This window comes from Sturnira hondurensis, unplaced genomic scaffold (assembly GCF_014824575.4).
Source record: "Sturnira hondurensis isolate 20B ecotype Veracruz unplaced genomic scaffold, ASM1482457v3 Scaffold0018728, whole genome shotgun sequence".
Taxonomy (NCBI): Eukaryota; Metazoa; Chordata; class Mammalia; order Chiroptera; family Phyllostomidae; genus Sturnira; species Sturnira hondurensis.
Genome location: NW_028091359.1, coordinates 8,892,968 through 8,916,326, shown reverse-complemented (window position 1 = coordinate 8,916,326; position 23,359 = coordinate 8,892,968). Strand labels below are relative to the sequence as shown.

General features: G+C 51.3%; 1 protein-coding gene across 5 annotated transcripts in view; it reads right to left on the bottom strand.

The window, feature by feature from the left end:
- The window catches only part of ARSG (arylsulfatase G), a 131,549-nt gene that overhangs the window by 68,895 nt on the left and 39,295 nt on the right, over positions 1-23,359 (bottom strand). For 4 of the 5 annotated variants that reach the window (XM_037069789.1, XM_037069785.1, XM_037069786.1 and 1 more), the window contains exons 2-6: positions 21,555-22,310; positions 6,000-6,187; positions 4,253-4,300; positions 3,042-3,153; positions 371-508 (exon numbers count right to left, since the gene is read on the bottom strand). In XM_037069789.1, the coding sequence (XP_036925684.1) occupies positions 371-508; positions 3,042-3,153; positions 4,253-4,300; positions 6,000-6,187; positions 21,555-21,772 (704 nt within the window). In that variant the 5' untranslated portion in view covers positions 21,773-22,310. Of the gene's footprint in view, positions 1-370; positions 509-3,041; positions 3,154-4,252; positions 4,301-5,999; positions 6,188-14,776; positions 14,883-21,554; positions 22,311-23,359 lie in introns of those variants that run through there. The other variant, XM_037069788.1, reaches the window with a different exon arrangement.

Genomic DNA, 23,359 nt, shown 5'->3' with positions numbered 1-23,359 from the left:
TAAGTTTGTTACAGGAGCAACAAGAAAGGAACATACCCAAGAAAGGAACATACCCAAGAAAGGACTAACAAACTCATCGATTGCTTTGGGTGCCCAAAGTGCACTGGAGAGACACCGCCCTGGAAGGAGAGGACAAGCGAAAGGAGAGCATTGTGGACGGGAGAGCACGGTCTCAGCAGGAACATAAGGAAGCCCAGGAACTTCAAATCCTGGTGTGGGGACGCTAAGGAGGACGGCTTTCCAGTTCTGTCCACAGGAGACAGGTGTGCAAGCATCTCCGCTGGACGATGGGAGTGAGCCCAGTGGGACCAGGGCACTTGGTGGGCGGGCGCAGGGAGGGGGCAGGCGCTTGGACCACAGGACCCCTTACCTTGCGTGCTGGATGAACTGGGTGGCTTTCTCAGCATACTTCCACGCCAGCCCGCTCAGGTTCACAGGCTGCTCCACAATGTTCAGGTTTTCATACAGAGGAAGGGCCAGGTCGGTGTAACAGTCCCTGTCAGGGCTCCTGTGTGGAAACCACAGCCAGTAGAGTATTCATTTCCATGACTTAAGTAGTTATAAAGAGAACGAAATGCTTTGATGCAGCCATGTAGATAAATATAAAACGCTTAATAGCCTGGTGCCAAATAATTTTTCCAGTCGGCCATTTCCCCCAAGTGTAAAACCAATATAATGCCTTCTTCCATTCTCTTTGAGTAGATGTGTGTGCTCTTCGGACAAGCCCGGGCACTCAGGAAAGCTCACAAAGACTTTTGAGAGCTGGAAACATTATTATTCCTATTTGGCCAGGAGAGAAACTGGCGTCTAAACATTCTCTTACTCAAGCAGAGCTCCACAGCCCATCAGCAGCCTGGCTTTCTCCACCGTCCCCGCTAACCAATGACTTGTCCATGGGACGCAACGCTTGTTGTTGACTTATTTTCCTAAGTCATTAACTTCATGTGGCACAACATCTGACAAGAGAACAGATGGCCAGGGACAATTTGAAAATTTCAAACCATGTTTAGAGAATTTGGAGAAACTTTAGCAACTGGAAAAAATGGAGGTCGAACCAATCACTTCTCTCTCGGAAAAAAAATAAACTCAGCCCTCCATCATTCGGATCAATAAGAATCTGACACAGGAATGCTCCATCGCTGCGGCCGAGGAACGATCTGGCCATGACCTTGGGCAAGTTACCTAAGCTCTCAGAGCCTGACTTTCCTTATCTGAAGCATAGGGTTGCCTGTGCCCTCTTACAGAGGAATTAGGAGGACTAAACGAGATAATGAATGGTTCGTGCTTTGCACACCGATTACCATTCCAGAAACTCAATAAAAACTCAAGCACTCTGACCTCGTTGCCACAAAGAACCAGGAGAGAAGCTGACAACAATGGAGAGAGAAGAGGGGAGCACAGTGCAGGGGAGCGAGGGGAGAAATGGGGGGGCCTCTGCAATACAGAAATGGTCCTCCTGGTCCAGTGGAGGACTTGAGAAAAAAATGATCACACCTGTATGCAAACACACCCATGGAAGCTTAGCAGACAAGGTCAGACTCGGGGAGGTAATCTCCAAGGACCATAATTTTTTAAAGGGAGAAAAGAAGTTATCATCATACCAGGCATCACGATGCCAATCTCAACATTTGTGTTAAAATTTTCAGCTTTTTCTGATCTCGCTGCAACTCCACCATCATTTATACTCACCCCCAACCCCACCCCAGTTCAAGTCTCCTTCCATCACCACTGATCCCTGCGTTACTCTCTTCCCCCTCCTCCGCCCCTCTCTGATTTCGCGTGGATTTAAGGGGGACTGGCTGGCATATGCCATACCTCCATACAGCCGCCTGGAGCCCCGGGCGGGGAGGGAGGCGAGCTGTTCTACAGCCTCACTTCTCACGCTGCACTGAACCGCGTGAATCCCCTGGCATCTTGTCGACACGCGGGCCTCAGGGTGGCGTCTGAACTTCGGCATTCCTAACAGGCGCCCAGGTGACACCCATGCTGCTGGTCCGGCCACCACAGTTTGAGGAGTAAGGACCAAGAAGAGGACACGGGCTCAGCACTCAGAGACACCCGGACTGAGTCTCCATCCCTACCTCTTACAGCTCCAGGGGGACCTGGGCAACGAGGTCCACTTCCCTACCTGCAAAGCCCGGGCAAGCCCCTGCCTCACTCAGCGGACTGCAGATAAGTATACACACTGTCTGGAGTGTACCAGTTTCTCCATAAGCATCCATTATTATATTAACTACTGTGTTATTAGTGAGCCAGCTGAGACTGCTTTCCCCAAGCAGCTGCAACACCTGCAACCTTATAAATAACCCCAGTGCACATTCTGAACAAGTGGAATATGTGGTTTGTGCTGCTTCATTACCTCAATGACGTTTACTACCTTTTTTCTGCTAATTAATGTATTACATGCTATTACTGACTTCTGGAAAACAGCATGAGAGAGAGAAAAAAATAAAAGCCCCTTAATTCCACAACCCGAGTGAATGGCCCACTGTTACCACTTGGGCATATTTCCTGTGAGCCTCTCCTGACAGGGCTATAAAGGCCTAAATACAGAGACGGTTAAAATCACACTGTTGATGATTTGTTTCTGCCTTGTTCACTTACTGTTATATCGTGAGCATTGCCCTGTGTCATTGAATAGGTTTTTAAAACGTCTTGTTTTGTGCCTGCATGGCATTCCAATGGCAGAATGGCAGAGGTTCCTTAGTAGGGGTGGGGAGTGGGGTGAAGCTTGTAAGGAGCCCTGCAAACTCTCTCTCTCTCTGTCCCTCCTTAGGCCTGGTGTCTGGCCCAGGTCAGTCGCTGAGGAGGGAAGCCCCACCTGTGAGACCGTGGTGGTACCCAGCTCCACCCAGCAGAGCTCAACAGTCCAAGTAACCTGGCAAATTCCAAGAAGGAAACGTCGTTGCCCTCGCCTTTGCTAAAAAGTTTTCTTCCACTCTTTTTGATGCCTGAACTGTGCCCACTCAGTCTCTCTCATTTACTCCTCATGGACCACACCCTCAGGGCTTCTCCTTGCTCTGCATCCCGTAGCCAATTACCTTGATGGTCTGTCACTCCGAGGGCACGAGGGACAAGGAGGGTGGTTGTAGCCTGGGGTGTCTGTGCAGCCCATGTCATGGCTGTACGGGATCCCAAAGTAGTAATCAAAGCCTGGAAGAGAAGCCGCGGGTTAGCACCCCCACTTGGCGTCTGTTCAGTAAGCCTGCATTCTTACACCCAGGAAAAATTTAATTTTCCACCATTTAATACTGCAGGGCTGTGGAGTATGCAATTAAAAGAGGATTTGATGAATACCCTTTTGTAGCATGCAAAGAAAACACTTGGCTGGGTTCTGGCTAGAAGACCAGATTTGCAAACCATCTTGTGATTAGTTAGCCCCAGGTGGGAGGAAGTAAAGAGAATTACTAAACACTGACCACCCCCCGTGCAATTACTGACACATTCGAAAGAATTTGGTGAAAATCTACCACATGCATGACACTTTAAGGGATAAAAGAATAAATCCTGCCCTCAGAAGACTTCTTGTCTGAAGAGAAAATAAGATACACAGACGAAGCTGTAGGAGGTGGATAATCAGTAACCCAACAAGAGCCACCAGAGGAAGAAGTTATTCCCAGCTGCTGGGAGGGGAAGGGACTGGGACGGAAGTCTCAGAGCACTTCTAGAAAGAGATGGCATTCCAGCTAGAACCCAGAAGGCCAGGGGGATTGGGCTTGGGGTACTGGGGTGAGGTGGGGTGGGGGGAATGTGAGGGTTAAATCGAGACCTGAATATCTGGTGTTGACTTTCTTTCTGAGATCCTTCCTCATCCTGTCTCTTCTCCAACCCGAGCTCTAGTGAGAAGTTCCCCAAAGCACTTCCCTACTCCTCCCCCAGGGCCCACAGGGCCGGGATCCCTGCTTTGGTGAACCAATTGGATGGTTTTTGCTTCTGACCACACTAGATGTGTCTGGACCTCACAGCTGCCAAATGTTCCCCAAGATGGAGGAGTTTCTAGGTCACAGAGAACAATGGGGCTCGCGGTGGGGAGCCAAGGACAGGGGACAGGAAAGGTGCTGGGAGAGAGAGATGTGAGATCAAGGGGAGCCCAGGCACCCCAAATGCACCCAAGTGATGCTGTGAATGAAGATATTCTATCTTAGGAGAGATGTCCACAAGAGCAGGAAGGCTTAAACATTATTAAGGTCTTTTTATATGGAGGCCTTTATTTTCTGTTTCCCAAGATACAAATCCCCCAAAGAATTCTTACCACGGAAGTTGGGATGATATGAGCTATGATGCCCCAGATGCCATTTGCCTGTAGGAAAACAAGAGAGAGCATTTCAGTGGAATCCCCATGGGGCTCCCAGCCCCTCTGGGGAGTTGATCACACACAGTTCTCCACCAGCATTGCCCTTTACTGAGGACAAGTAAAGAGAGGCTGTAAACACAGCATGAAAGCCAAGCCTTGCTCTGTGGGACCCCGAGGGAGTCCACAGGGAGACAGAAAGCAAGCAAAGATGACTCAGCAGCTGCACAGGAGAACGCACAGGGACATGGGAAGGCAAGCTATTACTGGGAGCCCAGACAAGCCAGCGGGCTGAGCTTCTCCCCCTCTGAGAGGTTTCAGTGCCCACTGCACCCTCCACTCTGCCTTCCTGGGCTGGGGCCCTGCAAAGGGCGCAGGTGCACACCCCACCCAGTCTCAGAGAGGCCCAGCTCCTGCCTCCCCACTGCAGTGCAAGTGCAGAGACACCCGTCCACCGCAAATGAGGAAGCTGAGACGCACTGCCGCTCCTCGCTCTGTAAATGCCCAGGGTTTGAGGGGAGTAACTGGTGATGTACTCCAACAGCTCCGATAACGCTGGAACTCTCTGCCCTGTTGATTCCGCTCTGTGTAAAGACCCCAGGGAAATGACCCGCAAGGCAAAGGGGCAAAGAAATGGATACGGCACTGAGATCTAAAGAGTTGGACCCCAGCTGCAGGCCTGTCAGTCAGCATACCCTCCCCTGCCACCGCAAGCACGGTGGCAGGAGGCAGGCCTCCCACAGGACCCAGCTCTTGCAGTCGGAATAACAAGCACAGGCAGCCTGAGGATTCTGTTCAGACGGCTGGGTTGCCATCTCCCCTGCAGGGAAGATCAGCCACGAGGCAAAGCATGAGACCAAGTTGGGCCGGGCACACCTGTCAACACCTACCAGCTCCAGGCCAGGCGGCACTGAACAACTCCTGTCTCACCTAGACAATGGGGGAAATCATAATCTCAGAAAGTGCTACCATGTCCTGGTGCAAATAAACACTCAGCCTGGCACAAAACATACCTAAGGAAGAGGTGCTGACTTAGAAAGAAAAGAAAGCTGTTGGACCCTGTGGCAGGTGCTGCTGTTTGCCTGCCCCTACACGGGTGTGAGCACTCATTTTACTCACAGAACTGCGGTTCTGTTTGGGGAGCCAGAGACCTGTGCCTGAGGCCAAATCAGTCATTATAATCCTGACCTCAGTTCCCCAGCTTTCCTTGCAACAAAGGGTGGCCATGTGACCCAGCTCCCACCAATAAGACTTAAGTGCACTTCTGGGGCTGAGAAAAGATTTGTTTTCCTGATGAAAGTGAACCACTCTCCCTCTCTTTTTCCTTCCTCAAAGCCAAAATATGGTGAATGGTACCTAAGCGGTTCTACTACAGCCCTGGGGCAGCAAACGGAAGGACAAAAGCCAACACAGTATGGACAGCAGAGCAGAAAGATACTATTTCTTTGAGTGGCTGAGCCAGCAAAAGCAATCGCTAGCCTCTAAGTCTATTAGAATGAGAGGAAAACAGTTCATATCTGGTTCAGCCACGGTGAAGTCTCTGCAATTACTTAGAGCGGAATGCGTTTCTAACTTACAGGGCAAGAAATCAGCAACAATGCAGACATGAGCAGACCAGGCAGCAACACATTAGGGCCACACAAACACGAAGCAGCCAGCCTGGGAAAAGCGGTGGCAGGGGGCCCAGGCTGTGGGGCACCGGTGTTACCGATCATCCCGGTGACATAGCCAGCCTGCTGCAACACCTCGGCCAAGGTGGTCTCGTTGAGCGGAAGACCCCCCACAGAGGTGACCGCGAAGTTGTGTGTGACTCCGTTGCGAAGGCCCAGACGGCCAGTGAGCAGCGAAGCCCGGGAGGGTGAACAGGTGGAGGCAGCTGCATGGAAATCCACAAACCTGCCGGGGGGAAAAGGAAAGCCATCGAGATCTCTCCAACCCCAGGAAGACAAACCGGGAGAAAAGCCCACTGTCACTCAGTTCCGGGGATCCCAGGGCTGGGAGAAAGCTCGCGCATCGCCCAGTAGCAGAACAGATGAGCGGAATGAAGTCCAGAGAGGCAACGTGACGAACCCAAGGTCACACAGGTAATTCTCAGTGATGTAATCCAACATATTCAATCCATCCTCTTTGTCCGAAGATTCCATATTTCCTAAGATTATTTGTAGCCCCCAGATCGATACGCAGTGGCTCTGAAGTGGTTATACAGACACCCCAGGCAGATCTCTGAAAAAGCTGAGTCACCCAACAACACACAGGTTCCCAGCTGAGGTCGGCCCTCATACTGTAAGAAAATGTCCTCCTCACTGCCTGTTTACTACCATGGTTTTCTGCATTTCCGTTCTTTGCGTTGCTGATTTCTCTGTTTAAAATGGCCCTTGAGCATCGTGCTGATGTGCTGGCCAGTGTTCTTTATGGAAAAAAAATATATGTGTTATATAAGCTTAACTCAGGAATGTGGTTAGTGCTGTTGGCAGTGAGTTCAATGTTAATGAATCAAAAATGCATATTAAATAAAGTGCCTTTAAAAAGAAACACAAAACAAGGTTCTGTGCTGATTAGTGGATGAAAATGTGGCCCGAGGCTCACAGGACCCTAACCTTGTACTTCCCCTAGAAGCAGTGGCCTGGTCTTCCCTAATTCGATGTCCACAGAGACTTTATAGTGTGTAACTACGTCCAATAACAAGAACCAACTATATCTGCTATACATTACCATACACCCAGCCCCTTTTCAGATAGTATGCAGAAATATAAAAAGTTTAGCCATTTTCCTACCCTCAAGGAACATGATTAAACTTCATGTCACTCACAATGAGGCAACTTGACCCTGTGTGCCTCCTGATGGGATGCAATATGAAGTTCATAACATCAGAGATTCTTGCCAAAAACTTTAACCTCAATGTAATCAGACCTCTGCACCTAATTTCCAGGTTACAGAATATAGCCGATAGAAGAATAAGCTGTTCAACACTACCAGGGAATAATTCACAAGCCAATCTCTAGATATTCTCAAGACAACTGGTCAGTCTCTCTAAAAAGGTCACTATCCGAGGGAAAACTGGATAGAAGGGGGGATAGCGTACATTAGAAAAGACTAAAGAGACATAGCCAAGTGGAATACGTGATCCTGGACCGGATCCCAGTTCAAACAAGCTAACGTAACACAGTCAGGGGTTAATGAGAGGAATTTAATATTGACTGAATATAAGATGCTGTTAGGGAATTATTGTTCATTTTCTTGATTATGGTCATGTGGAAAAATGTTTTTCTTCTTTTTCCGGTTTTACCGAGCTGTAATTGACATATAACATTGTATCCATTTAAGGTACATGATGTAATGATTTGATACGTGTATATATTGTGAAACGATCACAGTAAGTTAATATCCAGCCCCTCCCATACAAATTTTTCCTTGTGATGAGCACTCTTCAGATCCACTCTCAGCAAATTTTAAATATACAATACGGTGTTGTTAACGACCGTCTCCACGCTGTGTACTACATCCCCTCCACTCTCACACACCCCTCATGTCAGCCTGCTCACCAGGTTCCACTGATTCTGCCTCCTAAATTGCTCCCGGATCTGTCCCCTCTCTGTCACCCACTGTCACCGTCTTAATAGAGAGAGGTACTTGGGAATTAGAGTCAGAATTATTACAAGAGGTTGGGCTTCCTGCCACGGCAACCCATGTTCCACATTAATGCAGAGGTCTTCCTCCAGTGCAAATCCGATCACACAACTTCTTACTGAAGAACGCGGTCTCTCTCTGCCTGCTTCCGCAGGCTCATCTGCTCCCCCGCTCCTCCAGGCACTGTGCCCCCAACACACGACACTACTCCCACCCCTCTGTGTCTGTACACATGCTGGGGCTCCCACCACCGGGAAGGCCTCCCGCAGCCTGACTGACAAGTCCCAGCTGTCTTCACGGCCTAACTCAAATGTCACCCCCTCCACGTCATCCTCCCTGACTCTCCTCTCCCCCAAGCTATCTGCACGCCCTCTGCCCCCCCCCACCATGCCTGCACAGAATCAGCCCCCCCCCCTTCCCTATGTAATTATACTGCCTTTGGCAACAACCCTCTGTAACACTGACCTGTAACATTGTGTTGGTGTTCAGGGCAGCGTAGAGATGGCCACAGATTCTTCCACAAGCCTCCCATTGGGAGGGGAGGTGTGAGTCCCCTCCCCTTGACTGGGTGACTGTTTTGACCACTAGGACAATGTGGAAGTGACACTGTGCTAGTTTCTGGGTCCTCGCCTTACGGGATTGGCAGCTTCCACCTCTCCCCTTGAAATACTCTGTGAAGCGCCACAGGGGGGAAGCTGGACCACCCCAGACCACCACGTTGCAGAGGCCGTCTGTAGGTGCTGTGGCCAATGACCCCATTTGGAGGTCAGACACACGAGTGAAGCCACCTGGGACGCCCACCCATCTCCTTGCTGAATTCCATGGACTGACCTTTGTCGATACAACGTGGAAAAAAAGAACTGCCCCACCAAGACATGCCTGAATTCCTCACCCACAAAATCGTGAGATGTAATAAAATAGCCGTTGTTCTAAGCTGCTAACTTTGGGGGGCAGTTTTGTAGTTTGTTACTTGGCAAAACACAGCCGGAACGACACCCCCACTCTGTCGTGGAGGGGGGCACTGCCCGGTGTGTGCTGAGTGGATAACACCACTGTCCTCTTGGCTTCTGTACAACATCACGAGTCTTGCTAAACAGACCTGGGCCTCCGTCCCAGAACATGGTTATTTTCAAGGTGACAAATGGCAAGGAAGGGACAGCAACGGGAGCAATGACAGTGCACTGTGAGATCCCAGCACTGCCTGTCTGGTTATGCTGGCCCCGAAGCCACACTCCTGGAAGCAGGCTGTGTGATGTCTTCATCCGACAGAACGGGGACCGGGAAGGTGTGTGCAGCAAGGCGCACTGTTGACTTCACACGTGCTGGGCCAGGCCTCCCCTCAGGCCTCCTACCCCTGCCACACATGGGGCCACACAGGGAGGGCGGGTGGTCAGACTCCCGGAACCGAAACCCAGGGCCCTTGCTACTGCAGGTGGCTGGCAGCCCCTGCCCTGAGGGTTCCAAACCGAGCTCCCCCTCAGGGCTCACACTTGCTCCCAGGAAAACGCTCATCCTTACCCAGCCCCTTCTGTTCTTTCCCCGGAGATTAAAGCACAAGACCCCTCCCACCTCACACTCCAAAAAGTTCCCTGTAACTCTTATTACTCTCACAGCTANGTGAGATCCCAGCACTGCCTGTCTGGTTATGCTGGCCCCGAAGCCACACTCCTGGAAGCAGGCTGTGTGATGTCTTCATCCGACAGAACGGGGACCGGGAAGGTGTGTGCAGCAAGGCGCACTGTTGACTTCACACGTGCTGGGCCAGGCCTCCCCTCAGGCCTCCTACCCCTGCCACACATGGGGCCACACAGGGAGGGCGGGTGGTCAGACTCCTGGAACCAAAACCCAGGGCCCTTGCTATTGCAGGTGGCTGGCAGCCCCTGCCCTGAGGGTTCCAAACCGAGCTCCCCCTCAGGGCTCACACTTGCTCCCAGGAAAACGCTCATCCTTACCCAGCCCCACACTCCAAAAAGTTCCCTGTAACTCTTATTACTCTCACAGCTAATGCTCGTAAAGCCCGTCTGTCACCCAGGCACCTCCCGAAGCACCGTACATGAGTGAAGTCATGAGCAACTACCGCCCCAGATTCACTCTGCTTGGAATCCGTCATGCTGTTGAGCTCCCCCAGGCTTGCTGCTGTCATCTCTACTCACCGCAGTCGGAGCAATTACCCGATTTGCAGGGCCCAGTGTACAGTGAAAACGTTCGGGCCTCTGTTCAAAAGTTACCAAGCATTTGAAGACGGCAACGGAAGAGCATTAAGCGCCACTCACACTGCGGTCTGGACCTAAACGGTGCCCATCTGTACAGCCGGGTGTGCTGCCTTGCTCCCCACTTACCATTCCAATTCCCAGCTCCCCTTTCCCTCACTTCTTCCCATGGGTCACACAAAGAACTGTCACTAGCTAGCATTAATTCCTATCTGGAAACCCTCTAATGGGTTCTCATGGCCATCTAAGTAAATCCAAACTCATTATTGTGGTCTCCAGGCCCTCCACCGGTGCTCTCCAGCCCAGGAGCTGGAACTCACAATAGAACCACGTGGGCTACAGGTGTACGGAGATCAGGTTTTTCTCAGCCCCAGGGAAGCCAGGTGGGGCCCCGGGCAACCGGCAGCTCCAGGGCAGTCTTGCCCTGGCGGTCTGTGCCCTGCGCAACCCAGGGAAAGAGATCCCCTGAGGGCAGAAAGTGCAGAGGGCTGTTGGGGTGGGGCGCCAAGCACCTTGGTTGAAGCCCCTGGCTGTCTACGTTCAACTGCCTCGGTGGAAAGGGGCACAGGTGTCATCAGTTTCTACGTGTGGCGCCACATGGGACAGGTGGGGACTCACGGACCCAGGTGATCAGACCCCATCCAACACCTTCTGCCCACTCTCTTCCCCTAGCTACACTGTCCAGAATTGCCCTTCCTGAAACACCACAGGTTAGTTCCTGCCTCGGGCCCTTGTAATGTCCCATCTGCAAAGCTCTGCTCTAGTCTGGCCCTTTTTGTCATCGGGGTCTCAGCTCTCCTTTCACCTTGGGAAGGCCTTTCCTGACCTGACCACTGTCCGCCACATCCCTGGCTCTGTTTTGTCCACGGCCCTCATCTTCTCTGACCTCTTCTTGTTCACGGACTTTGTCTCCGTGCTTGCTGCCCAGCTCCCTCGTCTAGAAGGGAGTTCCACAAGAGCACGGGTGTCTGTCCATTTCCGCCAATGACCCTGGGGTCCTGTCCCAGACCTCCGGAAGGCTGTTTCTCCAGTCAGCAGGGGGGGTCCTGCGCTCTACTGGTGACATAGTTCTTCCCATCTGGTGGGACAGCTTAGCCTGCGTGGACANCCAGGGAAAGAGATCCCCTGAGGGCAGAAAGTGCAGAGGGCTGTTGGGGTGGGGCGCCAAGCACCTTGGTTGAAGCCCCTGGCTGTCTACGTTCAACTGCCTCGGTGGAAAGGGGCACAGGTGTCATCAGTTTCTACGTGTGGCGCCACATGGGACAGGTGGGGACTCACGGACCCAGGTGATCAGACCCCATCCAACACCTTCTGCCCACTCTCTTCCCCTAGCTACACTGTCCAGAATTGCCCTTCCTGAAACACCTCAGGTTAGTTCCTGCCTCGGGCCCTTGTAATGTCCCATCTGCAAAGCTCTGCTCTAGTCTGGCCCTTTTTGTCATCGGGGTCTCAGCTCTCCTTTCACCTTGGGAAGGCCTTTCCTGACCTGACCACTGTCTGCCACATCCCTGGCTCTGTTTTGTCCGTGGCCCTCATCATCTCTGACCTCTTCTTGTTCACAGACTTTGTCTCCATGCTTGCTGCCCGGCTCCCTCGTCTAGAAGGGAGTTCCACAAGAGCACAGGTGTGTGCCCATTCCCGCCAATGACCCTGGGGTCCTGTCCCAGACCTCTGGAAGGCTGTTTCTCCACAGTCAGCAGCGGGGGGGGGGGGAGGGGGGGTCCTGCGCTCTACTGGTGACACAGTTCTTCCCATCTGGTGGGACAGCCTAGCCTGCATGGACACTGGCTTGCTCAGCTGGATTCTCAGCGGTCACCAAGACACTGTCTCTCCAGCAGCTGGTTATGCGGACACTGAGCCCAGATTGGACATTCCTTCCCTCACTTGTCTTTCTGCCTCCCAGCAGATAGATGCGCATGCCACCTCTCACCCCAAACCATCGCCTGTGAGCTGAGGCAGTCACCCACAGCAGAGGCAGCTACAGGAAAGAAGCCACGGCCTTTTGCATCAGGAAGCTAATACTTTGGCAGAAGTGTGAAGACATAGCTGGATAAGGAAAACTAAGATGAGCCCCGTGCAAGAAACAGAAAGAAAGTGTTACAGGAGGCAGTTGTGGGGAGGCTGCAAGTGTGGACAAACAAGCTGGAGTCAAACCCAGCCCCAGCTCCCTGTAGTGTGAGACTAAACAGGTAACTTAAGCTAAATCTCAGTATCTCCCTCTGAAAAGTGGGCATAACCATCACCAGGTTATTTCAGGGATTTAATGGGATGATGCATACGAAGCGCTGAACAGAGCTTGAGATACAGAGTAGGTTCTTTTAAAATTCACCGTAGCCAGCATGGTTACTGCCATAATTAGCTACTGGAGAAAAGAAGAACATCCCAGGTACGGTAGGGGAGCAGTGGGCAGGGAATGAGTGGCTGGAATCCCAGGGGTGAGTTGCTATTGATACTGCACGGGCATCAAATTCACTGCCACACCCACGTTGCAGGTCACCTTGGCCTCGATGTGCATGGAACCAAGCTGAGTCCTCCCTCCAAAAGCCTGTGTCCACTCCCTTCCCGGTCACATGGGCTCGAGTCTGTCTTCAAGTGCCTGTGCCAGCTCCCTGAGTCCTTCAGATCCTCCCATTCCCAGGACGCCATCACCATGGTCATGGTCCCTCACCTAAATCACTTTGCAGACCTTCCGTGATGCCAGGCTAACTCTCTCCAACCCATGAGAGCACACTGATGAGGCATGCCATCCCTCAAGCCCGGGTTTCCAGTGACTTCCTTCTGCTTGGCCACCATTACCTCCTCTGCTCTGGTTCACCCTGCCTCTCCAGCCTTCAGAGCCACTGCTGCCTGCTCTGGGCTGAACTGTGTCCCCCGAAAGGCTATGTTGCAGTCCTAACCCCCACACCTCAGAATGTGACCTTATCTAGAAATAGCCATTGCAGAGATCGGCGAAGCTGAGGTCACCCTGGAGCAGGGAGGGTCCTTAACCTAGTGTAACTGGTGTGCTTATGAGAGAGACACAGAGAGCATGCCACGTGCAGACACAGACACACAGAGGCAAGGACTGGAGTCGCACTGCCTCGGACTAAGGAACGCCTGGGGCTGCTAGAGGCTGGAAGAGGCCTGGAAGGAACTCCACCAGAACTTCGGAGGGGACGCAACTCTGCCAGCACCTTGATTTTTAACTTCTAGCCTCCAGAATTGTGAAAACAAATCTGTCACAGCCACTCAGTTTGTGGCCCTTTGTCACAGCAGCTCCAGGAAACTAATACAGCACCCTGCAGAGGCCCAGGGTTCGGCCCAACGGGACTCTAGTTCCGGGGAGATCTCACATCCTGCTCGCCGCTCTCCAGCGCAACAGCCGACTCCGCCGGGCCTCAGCCCAGAGTGTTTGCCCCTCATCTTGCCCTTCCAACCCCTCCCCCATCCTTCCAACCTTACCACTGTCACGGAGCCTTTCCTCACCGCCCCCCCGGAAGGATGGGTCTTGACTTTGACTTCTAGAGCGTGTGAACCTTCTGCTGCCTCTACATGCCTGAACGTAGCCGTTCGCCTGACAATATCCGAGCACTTACTAAGGCCGTCCGTCATCAGGGGTGTCTTCCTGGGGTGCCTCCGCCCCTTCTCCCCTGCTCTTCCACGTGACTCCTGTGCCTGGTCCCTGCCCACACTCACTGGTGTCACACGCACTTCCACACAACCCTGTGGGCCAGACAGAGACACGAGAATGCCCATTTCCCAACAGACTTCCAGGGGCGGACACAGGAACCAGGGCCAATGGTCACAAATTACACAGGCAATCAGAATCTGAAGTTTGCCTTGGTGAGTATGCAGTTCATTAAGACTTAGGGCATTGAAATGGATCAAAGAAACATTCATACAGTTGCTAAGCTTAAGAGACTTTTGTCCACTGTGGCTTGACTTTGCCAGTGGATCTGGGATGCTCAAAACCTGCTGACCATCATTTCCTCTCCCCGGTGCCACAGACCGAATGTTTGTGTCCCACAAAATCCATATGCTGAAATACCAAAGGATGTATTAGGAGGCGGGGCCTTTGGGGTCATGGGTTTAGAGGAGGTCATGACAGTAAAGCTCCCATGACGGGATTAGTGACCTTTTAAGAAGGCGAGGAGAGCAGAGCTCGCTCTCACCCTCCACGGGAGGACTCGAGGAGAAGCTGGCCTTCTGCCATCCAGGAAGAAGGCCATTATCAGAACCTGACCATGGACTTCCCAGCCTCCAAAACTAAAAAACAAATAAATAAACGTAGATTGTTCAAGCTACCACTCGGTTGTATTTGTTGTAGCAGCCCAAGCTAACACACCAGGGCAGTGCCCAAAATACGCAGCAATCCTGAGCCCTCTGGCCTGTTTCTCCTGACTGTCCTGAATGTGGTCTCTCCTTGGCCACGTCAGTGCCATCACCCTGGAAACAGCTGCGGCACATGTCTACAGCGAGGTGTAGCTTCGAGTTCCTTCCCAGACTGGAGGTTCTGTGAGGATGGGGCTTGGAGCTGCAACTCCAGTCCCAAGCAGAGCGCCTTGCTGGGATGGAGCTGCTCCAGCGAAATCTGGTGGATGAACAAACCAAACTGGAAGAGAGAGAGGCCCATGTCGTTTGATTGGAAAAAACACGTTAGTCCACTTACCACATAATCGCTTAAGCCGATGTTTCTAGGGCTCGATTCATTCCCGGCTGTGTGATAAAGTTCATAGCTCAACTCTCAGAAACAATCTCTCTTCCTTTATTCCCAAGTTTTTGGAGAGCTCTGACTGTACTCCTCTCAAAAAAAAAAAAAGAAAGAAAGAAAAGAAAAAGAAAACCAACCTAACTACATCCCACGCACGCATCCCTATGTACTGACCTGCATGTCACCTTTCCCCTGCACCCACCCCTGTCTCCATTTGGCAGGGACTAATTAATAAGTAATAAAATGACCTTGCTATTTGGAAAGCGTCTTTTGTTTTTCTCCAGATCTATCTGGGCAGGCTCAGGCCAGTTCACCAACAGGGGTCCTAATTAAAGTCTGAAAATGCATTGTAAAGCAAAGCTGGAAACACACAGCCAGACATTACAGCAGCCTGTTAACGGGAAAATCAGCTTAAATTAAGACACAGCCAGACGGAAACCAAAGCAACTTGCCATTGCATAAATTACGCGTATTAGAATCAGGGAACGTTAGCGCTGGAAACGCCACCCCGAGAGCCCTACAGAGACATAACATTGCAAAGTTAAGCATGTCCAGCCTTCATGTATAAGGAATTTAAAATAGATGATGGGGCCTTCTGTGGCAACTCTCTAAATTGCTATGTGACTGGAATAAAAACTATCTTTGCTCCATTCATAATTTAAAGGGTTGGAGGTGGAACTAGGGTTTTAAAATCATTCGCTGTGGCCTTTGTGGATAGAAGGACAGGGGTGGGAAGTGAGAACTGGAAAAACGCTAACGTGGGGCTGAGACACACCAGCTTGACCTGAGCCCCCATGTTTCCTTCTGTGAAATGGGAAGACAGCCAAGTCGCCCCTTGGGAGGTTATTAGGCAGGACAACTGAGGTATCCAGGAGTCAGGCCCTTTGTAAATTACAAGCAAATGTGGCAGCCAATATCAAGGCTTGTGTGTTTCGTTTACTCATTCATCCATTCATTCATCTACTCATACTCTTGATCTTGGAAAAGAAAAAAAAAAGATTCCTAACAGCTGACCTTGGTATGATGCGGGGCAATTTTTGCCTTTCCTCTTCACACTTTCCTTGTGAATACTGTATGTTCACACTCTAGGAAGGATACATGCAAAGAACGTGAAGACGCGACGCACACACAGGCATCTCAGTGCCTCCTGGACCAGACACTTCTCCCCACAGCCACAACCCTGAGCCAAGCCATGCAGGAGGCACCTGCGACCTGCGTCCCCTGCCCCCCAGCCTCCAGGTGGACCACCCTGAGCAAGCTGGGTCGATCTATCTTCAATGCAGCCAATGATGTCAGTGCCCGGGGGGGGGGGGCGGGCGCCCACTACCCTCAGGATCTAGTCCAAACACTTGAGTGCGCACACGGTGTCCTTGACCAGCTGCCTGTCCGTGAGCTTAAGCTTCATGCTCCCTGTCCCAGCCACACCCAACCACCAGAATGCAAGCCAGCCCCAGGGGAGGGAGGGTTTCTTATTGTTTGGATCATATATATTCCCAGCACCTAAGACAGTACCCGGAGGGGCCTCTGGGAGTACCTGCTGAGTGAACAGGTCACCTTTCAGTTCTGGGTCTTGGTTCACACTTTTCCCTCTGCCTATAACACTCCTTCCTCCTCCTGCATCCAGCCAATTCCTACTCATCTTTAAGGTCTCAGCATTCAGGTCCTAACAGATTAATTGGCTTCCCTCTGGAGAACTGGCCTTTCTAATTGTCCCATGGCACTATCTTTAACATGATTTTGACTCTGAGCTTTACCACCCAAAGGTGAGAAGCCCAGCCAGCATGAAGCTTTCTTCAGTCTTGACTGTGACCCATCTGTAAATAATGTGCTCATTCCACCCCCTAGGATGTCAACTCAGGTTATTAAAGGTGGGACAAACGTCAGGAATCCCTACTCTGACAGCACATCACCCTTCTGCATTCTAAATGCTGGTTTTCTTGTCTTTATTTGCCCCCAGACCGTAAGCCCCTGAGGGGCAGAGCTGGCTGGGGGCTCACAGTCTTAGCCTCACGACCTGCTCTTAGCAGAGATTCCTTGTTGAATGAATGTAGTCGGGAGACTTCAAAGGGGAATGAATGATAGCCGCTGGACAGGCTATTTTGAACATGCCGTTGTGAAGCAAGCTGGCACCAAGGCCTCACTGGTTAATATTTCAGTTCCTTTTCTCCAAGATTAGCTGCCATCTAGATCATCATGTTCCTGCGTGTCCCCATCTATTAAACAGAGCCACAAGGTTAAAACCTGCAGTGCCATTCCTAAAGACTTCACCTGGGCCCAGGTGGGCATTACTTGACGTTTATGTCTACCTGACTTCCTTATCCGAGAGCAAGGATGTCAAACTGCCCATCCCATGATGCTGAGAACCTACAAGGAAAAGATAGGCCGGGATCTCCCGAATCACACATTTCAGTGTTAATGACAAAGGTCACAGGACAAGAGGATGTCTCCCTGATGAGGGCCCTCTACCCTGAATCTGAATTACTGTGGGGAGGGGCAGAAAGCTGGAAGGGGATTACATGGTGGGGGAAGGGTCTCTCTCTCTCCCCCTAACGTAAGCCTTCTTCAGAAGGTCCGTTCTGCCCTGGCGCTCATGGCCTCCACCAGGCAGCAAGACCGCATCACAGGTCCCTGCAGTTCCGAGAGCCAGCCTGGTTCTCACCTTCCTTTGGTTACTGCAGAATCCCAAGGGCAGCAGGATGGCTGAGGAAATCCTGAAAGGTAACAGGATGGGTGAATTTTTGCAAAAGCCAATAACAAGAACGGAAATCAAATCAGGTGTTCAACTGAACTGACAGTTCAACTCCTTCCTTGCTGAGCCCTGTTTAGAAACAGCCTCAAGTCCCTGAGAGCCTCTGACCTTTCAGTGTTCAATACTGAGCTTTGATTTCCAGCTAAGCCCCTGCCGGTAACTCTTAGCGACAGCACTGACTTTACACAAAATTAAATTGTTGGCAGAGAAGAGGTGAAGCAGGAAGGAGGAGAATTCAAGGTGCAAAGCTAACACACTGCAAGTCATTTCACCAATTTGAGCCTCAGTTTCCCCTATGTGATATGTGATGTGGATGCTCTGAGATACTGAGAATGAGCTCAAAGCCCCGAGGGCCTACAAGGAAAAGACAGGCCGGGATCCTATCCGGGCCACAATCCTATTCATCTCCATGTAAGTAGAGCTGAGGAACCCGGAGAGGGGACACCAACACTGAGACACTGAAAGTTTTCTTCTCCTCCCAAGGATTCCTTTGTTCTGCAACAGTGACAGCAGCGATCATGGTGTGAGCAGTACCTATGAGGTCCACACATCTGGCAGACTGCATGGGTCACGGCCAGGTTAAAACAACAACAGTGAAGAAACTAAGTGTGCGTGGTGGCGGGATCAAGCAGATTCTAAGAGGGCAGCCAAGTTCTAGGGACCAGCTTGGGAAGAGTTGGGGATCAGGGGCAGAGAAGGGCCAGCGAGGGCAGGGGGACATGGCGGAAAGCAGGACAGCAGAGCCAGGGTCATGGGGGACAGTAAGAGCTAACGGCCACCAAGCACCGACATGTGCCAGGGACTCTTCTACTGCTTTATATGACTTAACTCATTTCCTCCTCAAAATGACCCTAGAAAGTAGGCCATTTTTGTCCCATTTTAAAGATGAGCAAACTGAGGCCCAGGAAAGTTCAGTATTATGGGCCAAGAGTCTAGAGCTAATGAGTGACAGAGCTGGACAGACTGGTTCCAGACCCCACGCTGTGGTGAACTCATCTACGCCCGTCCAGAGAGTTAGATCCAGGAGTCAAACAAACACGTAAACAAACACATTTGAGGACCCACCAGAAGCTGGGCATTGTTTTAAGCACTGGAGGCCTTCGTTACCTCTGTCCCTAACCTAGCCTGCAGCATAGCAGGTGCCCAGTAAATATTTGCTGACATGAAGACTAACGTATATGTAGTATAGCTATTTGTACTGGGTTGAACAGTGCCCCTCTCCCCAAACTTCATGTCTATCTAGAACCTCTGAATGTGGCCTCATTTGGAAAGAGAGTCTTTGCAGATGTAATCAAGTTGCGATGAGGCTGCCTGGATTAGGATGGGTCTTAAAGCCAATGACTGGCACCCTTAAAAGAGAGAAGCTTCGACACGCACATGCAGGGAGAACGCCATGTAACCGTGGAGGCAGGCAATGGAGTGCTGTCTCTGTGAACCAAGGCGGGCCAAGGACTGCCGGCAACCACCAGAAGACAGAAGAGAAGGGCATGGAACGGATCCACCCTCAAAGCTTCCGGAAGGAATCAACCCGGCTGACACCTTGATTTAGGACTTCCAGACTTTGGAATTTAGAGGGGATAAATGTGTGCTGCCTTAAGCCACCCAGTTTGCAGCAATTTGCCATGTGAGTCCTAGGACACGAAGATGCTCTTTTTTTTTTTTTTAAGACAAAAGATATGTTCTCACGTCACCCTGTTTGGCAGGACGAGAGTTCTCATCTGCAGGTCACGATCCCCACTGGCTATGAGCAGGCAGGGGAGAAGCCAGGGAAAGACTAATCCGGGCCTCACAGGAAGCCCGCCTTCCTGTCAACAAAGTGCAGTCAGAAGCCTCAGGCCAGGGGCTGTCTGCCGGGCTGTCACACGGCTCACAGGGTGAAAATATTTTCATTCATGGAAGAAAAAAAATAGCAGAGCCCACCAGACTGTGCTTGGATCTGGTCCCAGAGAGGCCCCTTCTGCTCAGGGTGAGAGCGTGCAGGTGGGACAGCCCCTAGAAAGGACAGGGCTTCCCAAAAGTCAGTTTAAATAACAGCCTGCCATTTCCCCCATGAACCCAGTGGACACTGAAAGCAGAAGTTCCTAAGCACTTGGCATCCCATGTCCCTTTGACGATTTGGTAAATGGGTTAACTTTTTCTCCAGTAAAAATCCCTATGTGTTAAATTGGGTGGTGGTGGGGGGGGGGACCCTTGAGGCATCGTGAACTCCTAAAACCCATTTATCGATGAGCGAAGATTTCGGAATTGCCGACTACGTACAAGCACTGTGCTACGGGCTAGGAAGATAAAGGAGGATGAACAGATAAGGCGCTTCTCTTCCTGAAGCCCAGAGCTAGAACTGAGGTGTATGAATTTCCTGCCGTTGCCATAACGAATCACCACAATCCTGGTGTCTTACAATGACAGAAACGGATTCCCTCCCAGTCCAGGAGGGGAGAATTCTGAAATCCAGACGTCTACAAGAGTGGTTCCTTCTGGAAGCTCAGAGGGAGAATTGGTTCCACGCCTGTCTCCCAGCTGCCCGTGGCTGCCCGCAAGCCTCGGTATTCCTGGCTGGCCGACGCCTCCGTCTCCACGTCACCTTCTCCTCTGCGTGTCTCCCTGTGTCCTCTCCTCTTCTTATAAAGAAAGGGGTCACTATGTAGGGCCCGGCCACCCTAAATCCTATATGGCATCATCAAAATCCTTCAGGAGTTACGTTGACAAAGACCCTCTTATCAAATAAGATCACATTCTGAGGTTCTGGGTGAACATGACTTGGGGGGAGGATGCTGCTGAACCCAAGCCAGGTGGTCAGATGGTGAAACGATCACCACGGAGAACAGCAAGGGTGACGGGAGAGTAAACCTGAGACACCTGAGCAGGCCTTCCTGAGGACCGCCTACGGAATCAGAGCCCAAGGGCGAGTAGAAACGAACTACACGGAGAAAGTGGACAGCGCACCAGGAAGAACGCCAGGAGGAACTGATCCCGCGGGTGAGGCCCAGAAAGGGGAAGGCAAACTGACTGACGGCAGCGGCAGGCCAGAGGGGCCGTGCAGACACCCGAGTGGCGCGCGGGCTGGTCTGGTGAGCTGCTGCTTGGAGTCTGGGTTTTATCCTTAGGGACACAAAATGACTCTGAAGGCCTGGAAGCAGAGAAGCGTTTCTACAAAGTCTCCTTGGCTGAGATGAGGAGGATGGACTGGAAACTGGCGTGACCACGTGCAGGGATCCCAAGGGCCCGCACCTCGGGGAGAAGCTCCAGGATACAAGATGCCCCAGCCTGGTCCGCCCTAGCAAGCTGGAGTGACCCCACTGAGCCAGAAGGAGGAGTCAACCAGGGGCAGATGGGATCGAGTCGGCCAGCAGAGTCCAGGTCAGCCCGAGAAGAAAACCCAAAGGGTTGGATGCTGACACTTGTACTCTATTTATGTGGGGAGGGGGGGCTAAGCATTTGAACAAAAATAATTATGAACACTTCAGTCCATTCACGCGCACACTCCTCACCTTTGCAGACCCTGTGCGGTTAAGTGCGCCTCGTAAGTACTGTCCCCTCTGTCACCTTGCCTTCTGTGCCGCCTTGATTCAGGTGTTCAAAGGTCTCCGTCTCCCCTGAACCGCCGGGCTGGGTTCCAAACCCTCCCAGGAACTCCAAAAATTCCTGATGCAGATTTGTGTACTGAGTCCCAATCCTTACTTTCCACTGAACCTGTCTCCACACGAGACAGGAAGTACCTCGAGGGTGAGGCTTTTTATCTCGTCCCTATCACACACGGACTCTGAATGTTATCGGATGGCAGAACGAATGGATGGATGGATGGACCACAGGTTCGTCCTGGATTTCTCTATAAGGCTGTCCTGCTTTCACCCCAAACTAATCAATCATATAATTAAGTCAACATGGACCCAGATATTGCCCTTTAAATGCTTTATGCCTCCCCCTCCTCCCAAAAGAGGCAGAGTAACACATCCAAAAAGAAGGTGACTTAGCATCCTCAAGACTCACCTCATGCCTTCAGCAGCCATCTTATCGAGGTTGGCCGTGTCCTTCGTTTCTGCCCAGTTTGCTCCCAGGTCACCCCACCCCATGTCATCTGCCAAAATAATCACGAAATTCGGTTTCTGGCCTCTTGTTTCCTCATTGAAGCAAAAATTCACAAGAGGATAAAGACATCCCAAGAAAGTCATCCCCACCAATAAAACCTTGAGAAGAAGCCAGGCCATGGCGGTATGGAATGATAGCGGGCCACCACGAGAGACCTCTCGTAGGGTCCCCTTCTGCTCACTTTCAATGCAGGGAGTTCCTGGAGATCAGTGTTTTTGCAAGAAGATATTCCAACGCACTCACTGCCGAGATGAGCCTGCTGAGGCCCGGTGTTCTGGTGGCGGCGGCGGTGCCTGCAGGGATGGTGGGGGCTGTGGAAATGAGTCCCCTATCCAGAATCCTAATTCAAGAGAGTCGGGAAACTTGCACCCCCGACTTTGACTTTCCCCACTACAGCTCCCTTAGATGACCGGCTGTGTGAGGCCATCAGACATCAGTGTCAGCAACTGGCCTGTGGCCGACTAGAAAGTGACCCCTCGGTGCTCAGCGATGTCAGAGCCGAAGCACAAGCCTTGCATCTGGTCAGGACTGCAGCTGGTGAGTGCAGGATCGGATCTCACATCTGCAGAACACCTGGGCGTTCTAGACGCTGCAGTCAGCCCCCAATGAGTGTCTGAGTCCCAGGTGGTGGAGGGCTTCATGTTTCTGTAAGGTTTCCTGAAAGAACAAAAATTGACAAGAAAACAGAGTGAAAACTGCCAGTGCAGCTGTGTTGTACTCAGTAGCTTAGGAAATAAGCATGTTTCCATGCCAGCACATGTTTTTCTTGTTATTCGACTATTTAACTGGTTCATCAGTTTCTCCACCTGAGAAATAGTGATGATAACAGTATTTGCAACGAGCCTATCATCGCAGGGGTGGGAGCAACATCTCTCTCAAACCACTTGCTGGATACATGAGGATGCTGAGGCCCGGTGTTCTGGATGGGGCAAGGCCAGTGCCCCACTCTGCCACCCACCATGCTCCCCTGCCTCACAAGAAGGTCTCCCACTGTGACATTAGCAAACCCACGGAGGACGATCCTGATTGAATGACTCTTCCTCACGGAGGAGGGAGGGTGAGAACCTGATTACAAGATACGACCCTTTCTAGCAGGCAGGCTGCAAACATTTCTATACAAAATTCTCAGCCAAAACAAGAGGGGAGGAAGGAAATGTAAAGAAATAAATTCATGGTAGAATCTAAGTGGAGAGCCTATGGCGGCTCACTGTAGACTCTTAATTTTACCGTGTCTTTGAACTGTTTCATAATAAAATGGTAGGAACAAATGTTTTCTTTCTTGATGGAACTGTGCCCCTTCACATCTTAATGATGTAATTTTTAATAAGCAGATCTAAAGACACGCTCAGCTAGTGCCTCTCATGCTTTGAGGTACATAGAAATCGTCCAGGGATTTTACCGAAACGCAGGCTCAGTGGGTGAGGCTGGCTTCTGGGCTCTGCATGTTTAATGAGCTCCCCAGAACGTCCTACACTGCTGGTCTCTGAATCACACTTTCATTACCAAGATGCTCAGAAAAGGAAAACAGCCTGATTCTTGTTCCAGGACAAAGCTAACCCAACTGGAGATGACAAACCTAACGGATGCTTGACCTAACCAGAGGTGACGCAGCTTCGGTGGGCAAGCCCAAAAGCAATAAATCGGGTTTGGATTTGAAAGACAGGAGTTGAAGGTTATGCTTTCAACACGGGTTGCAAATGGGAACC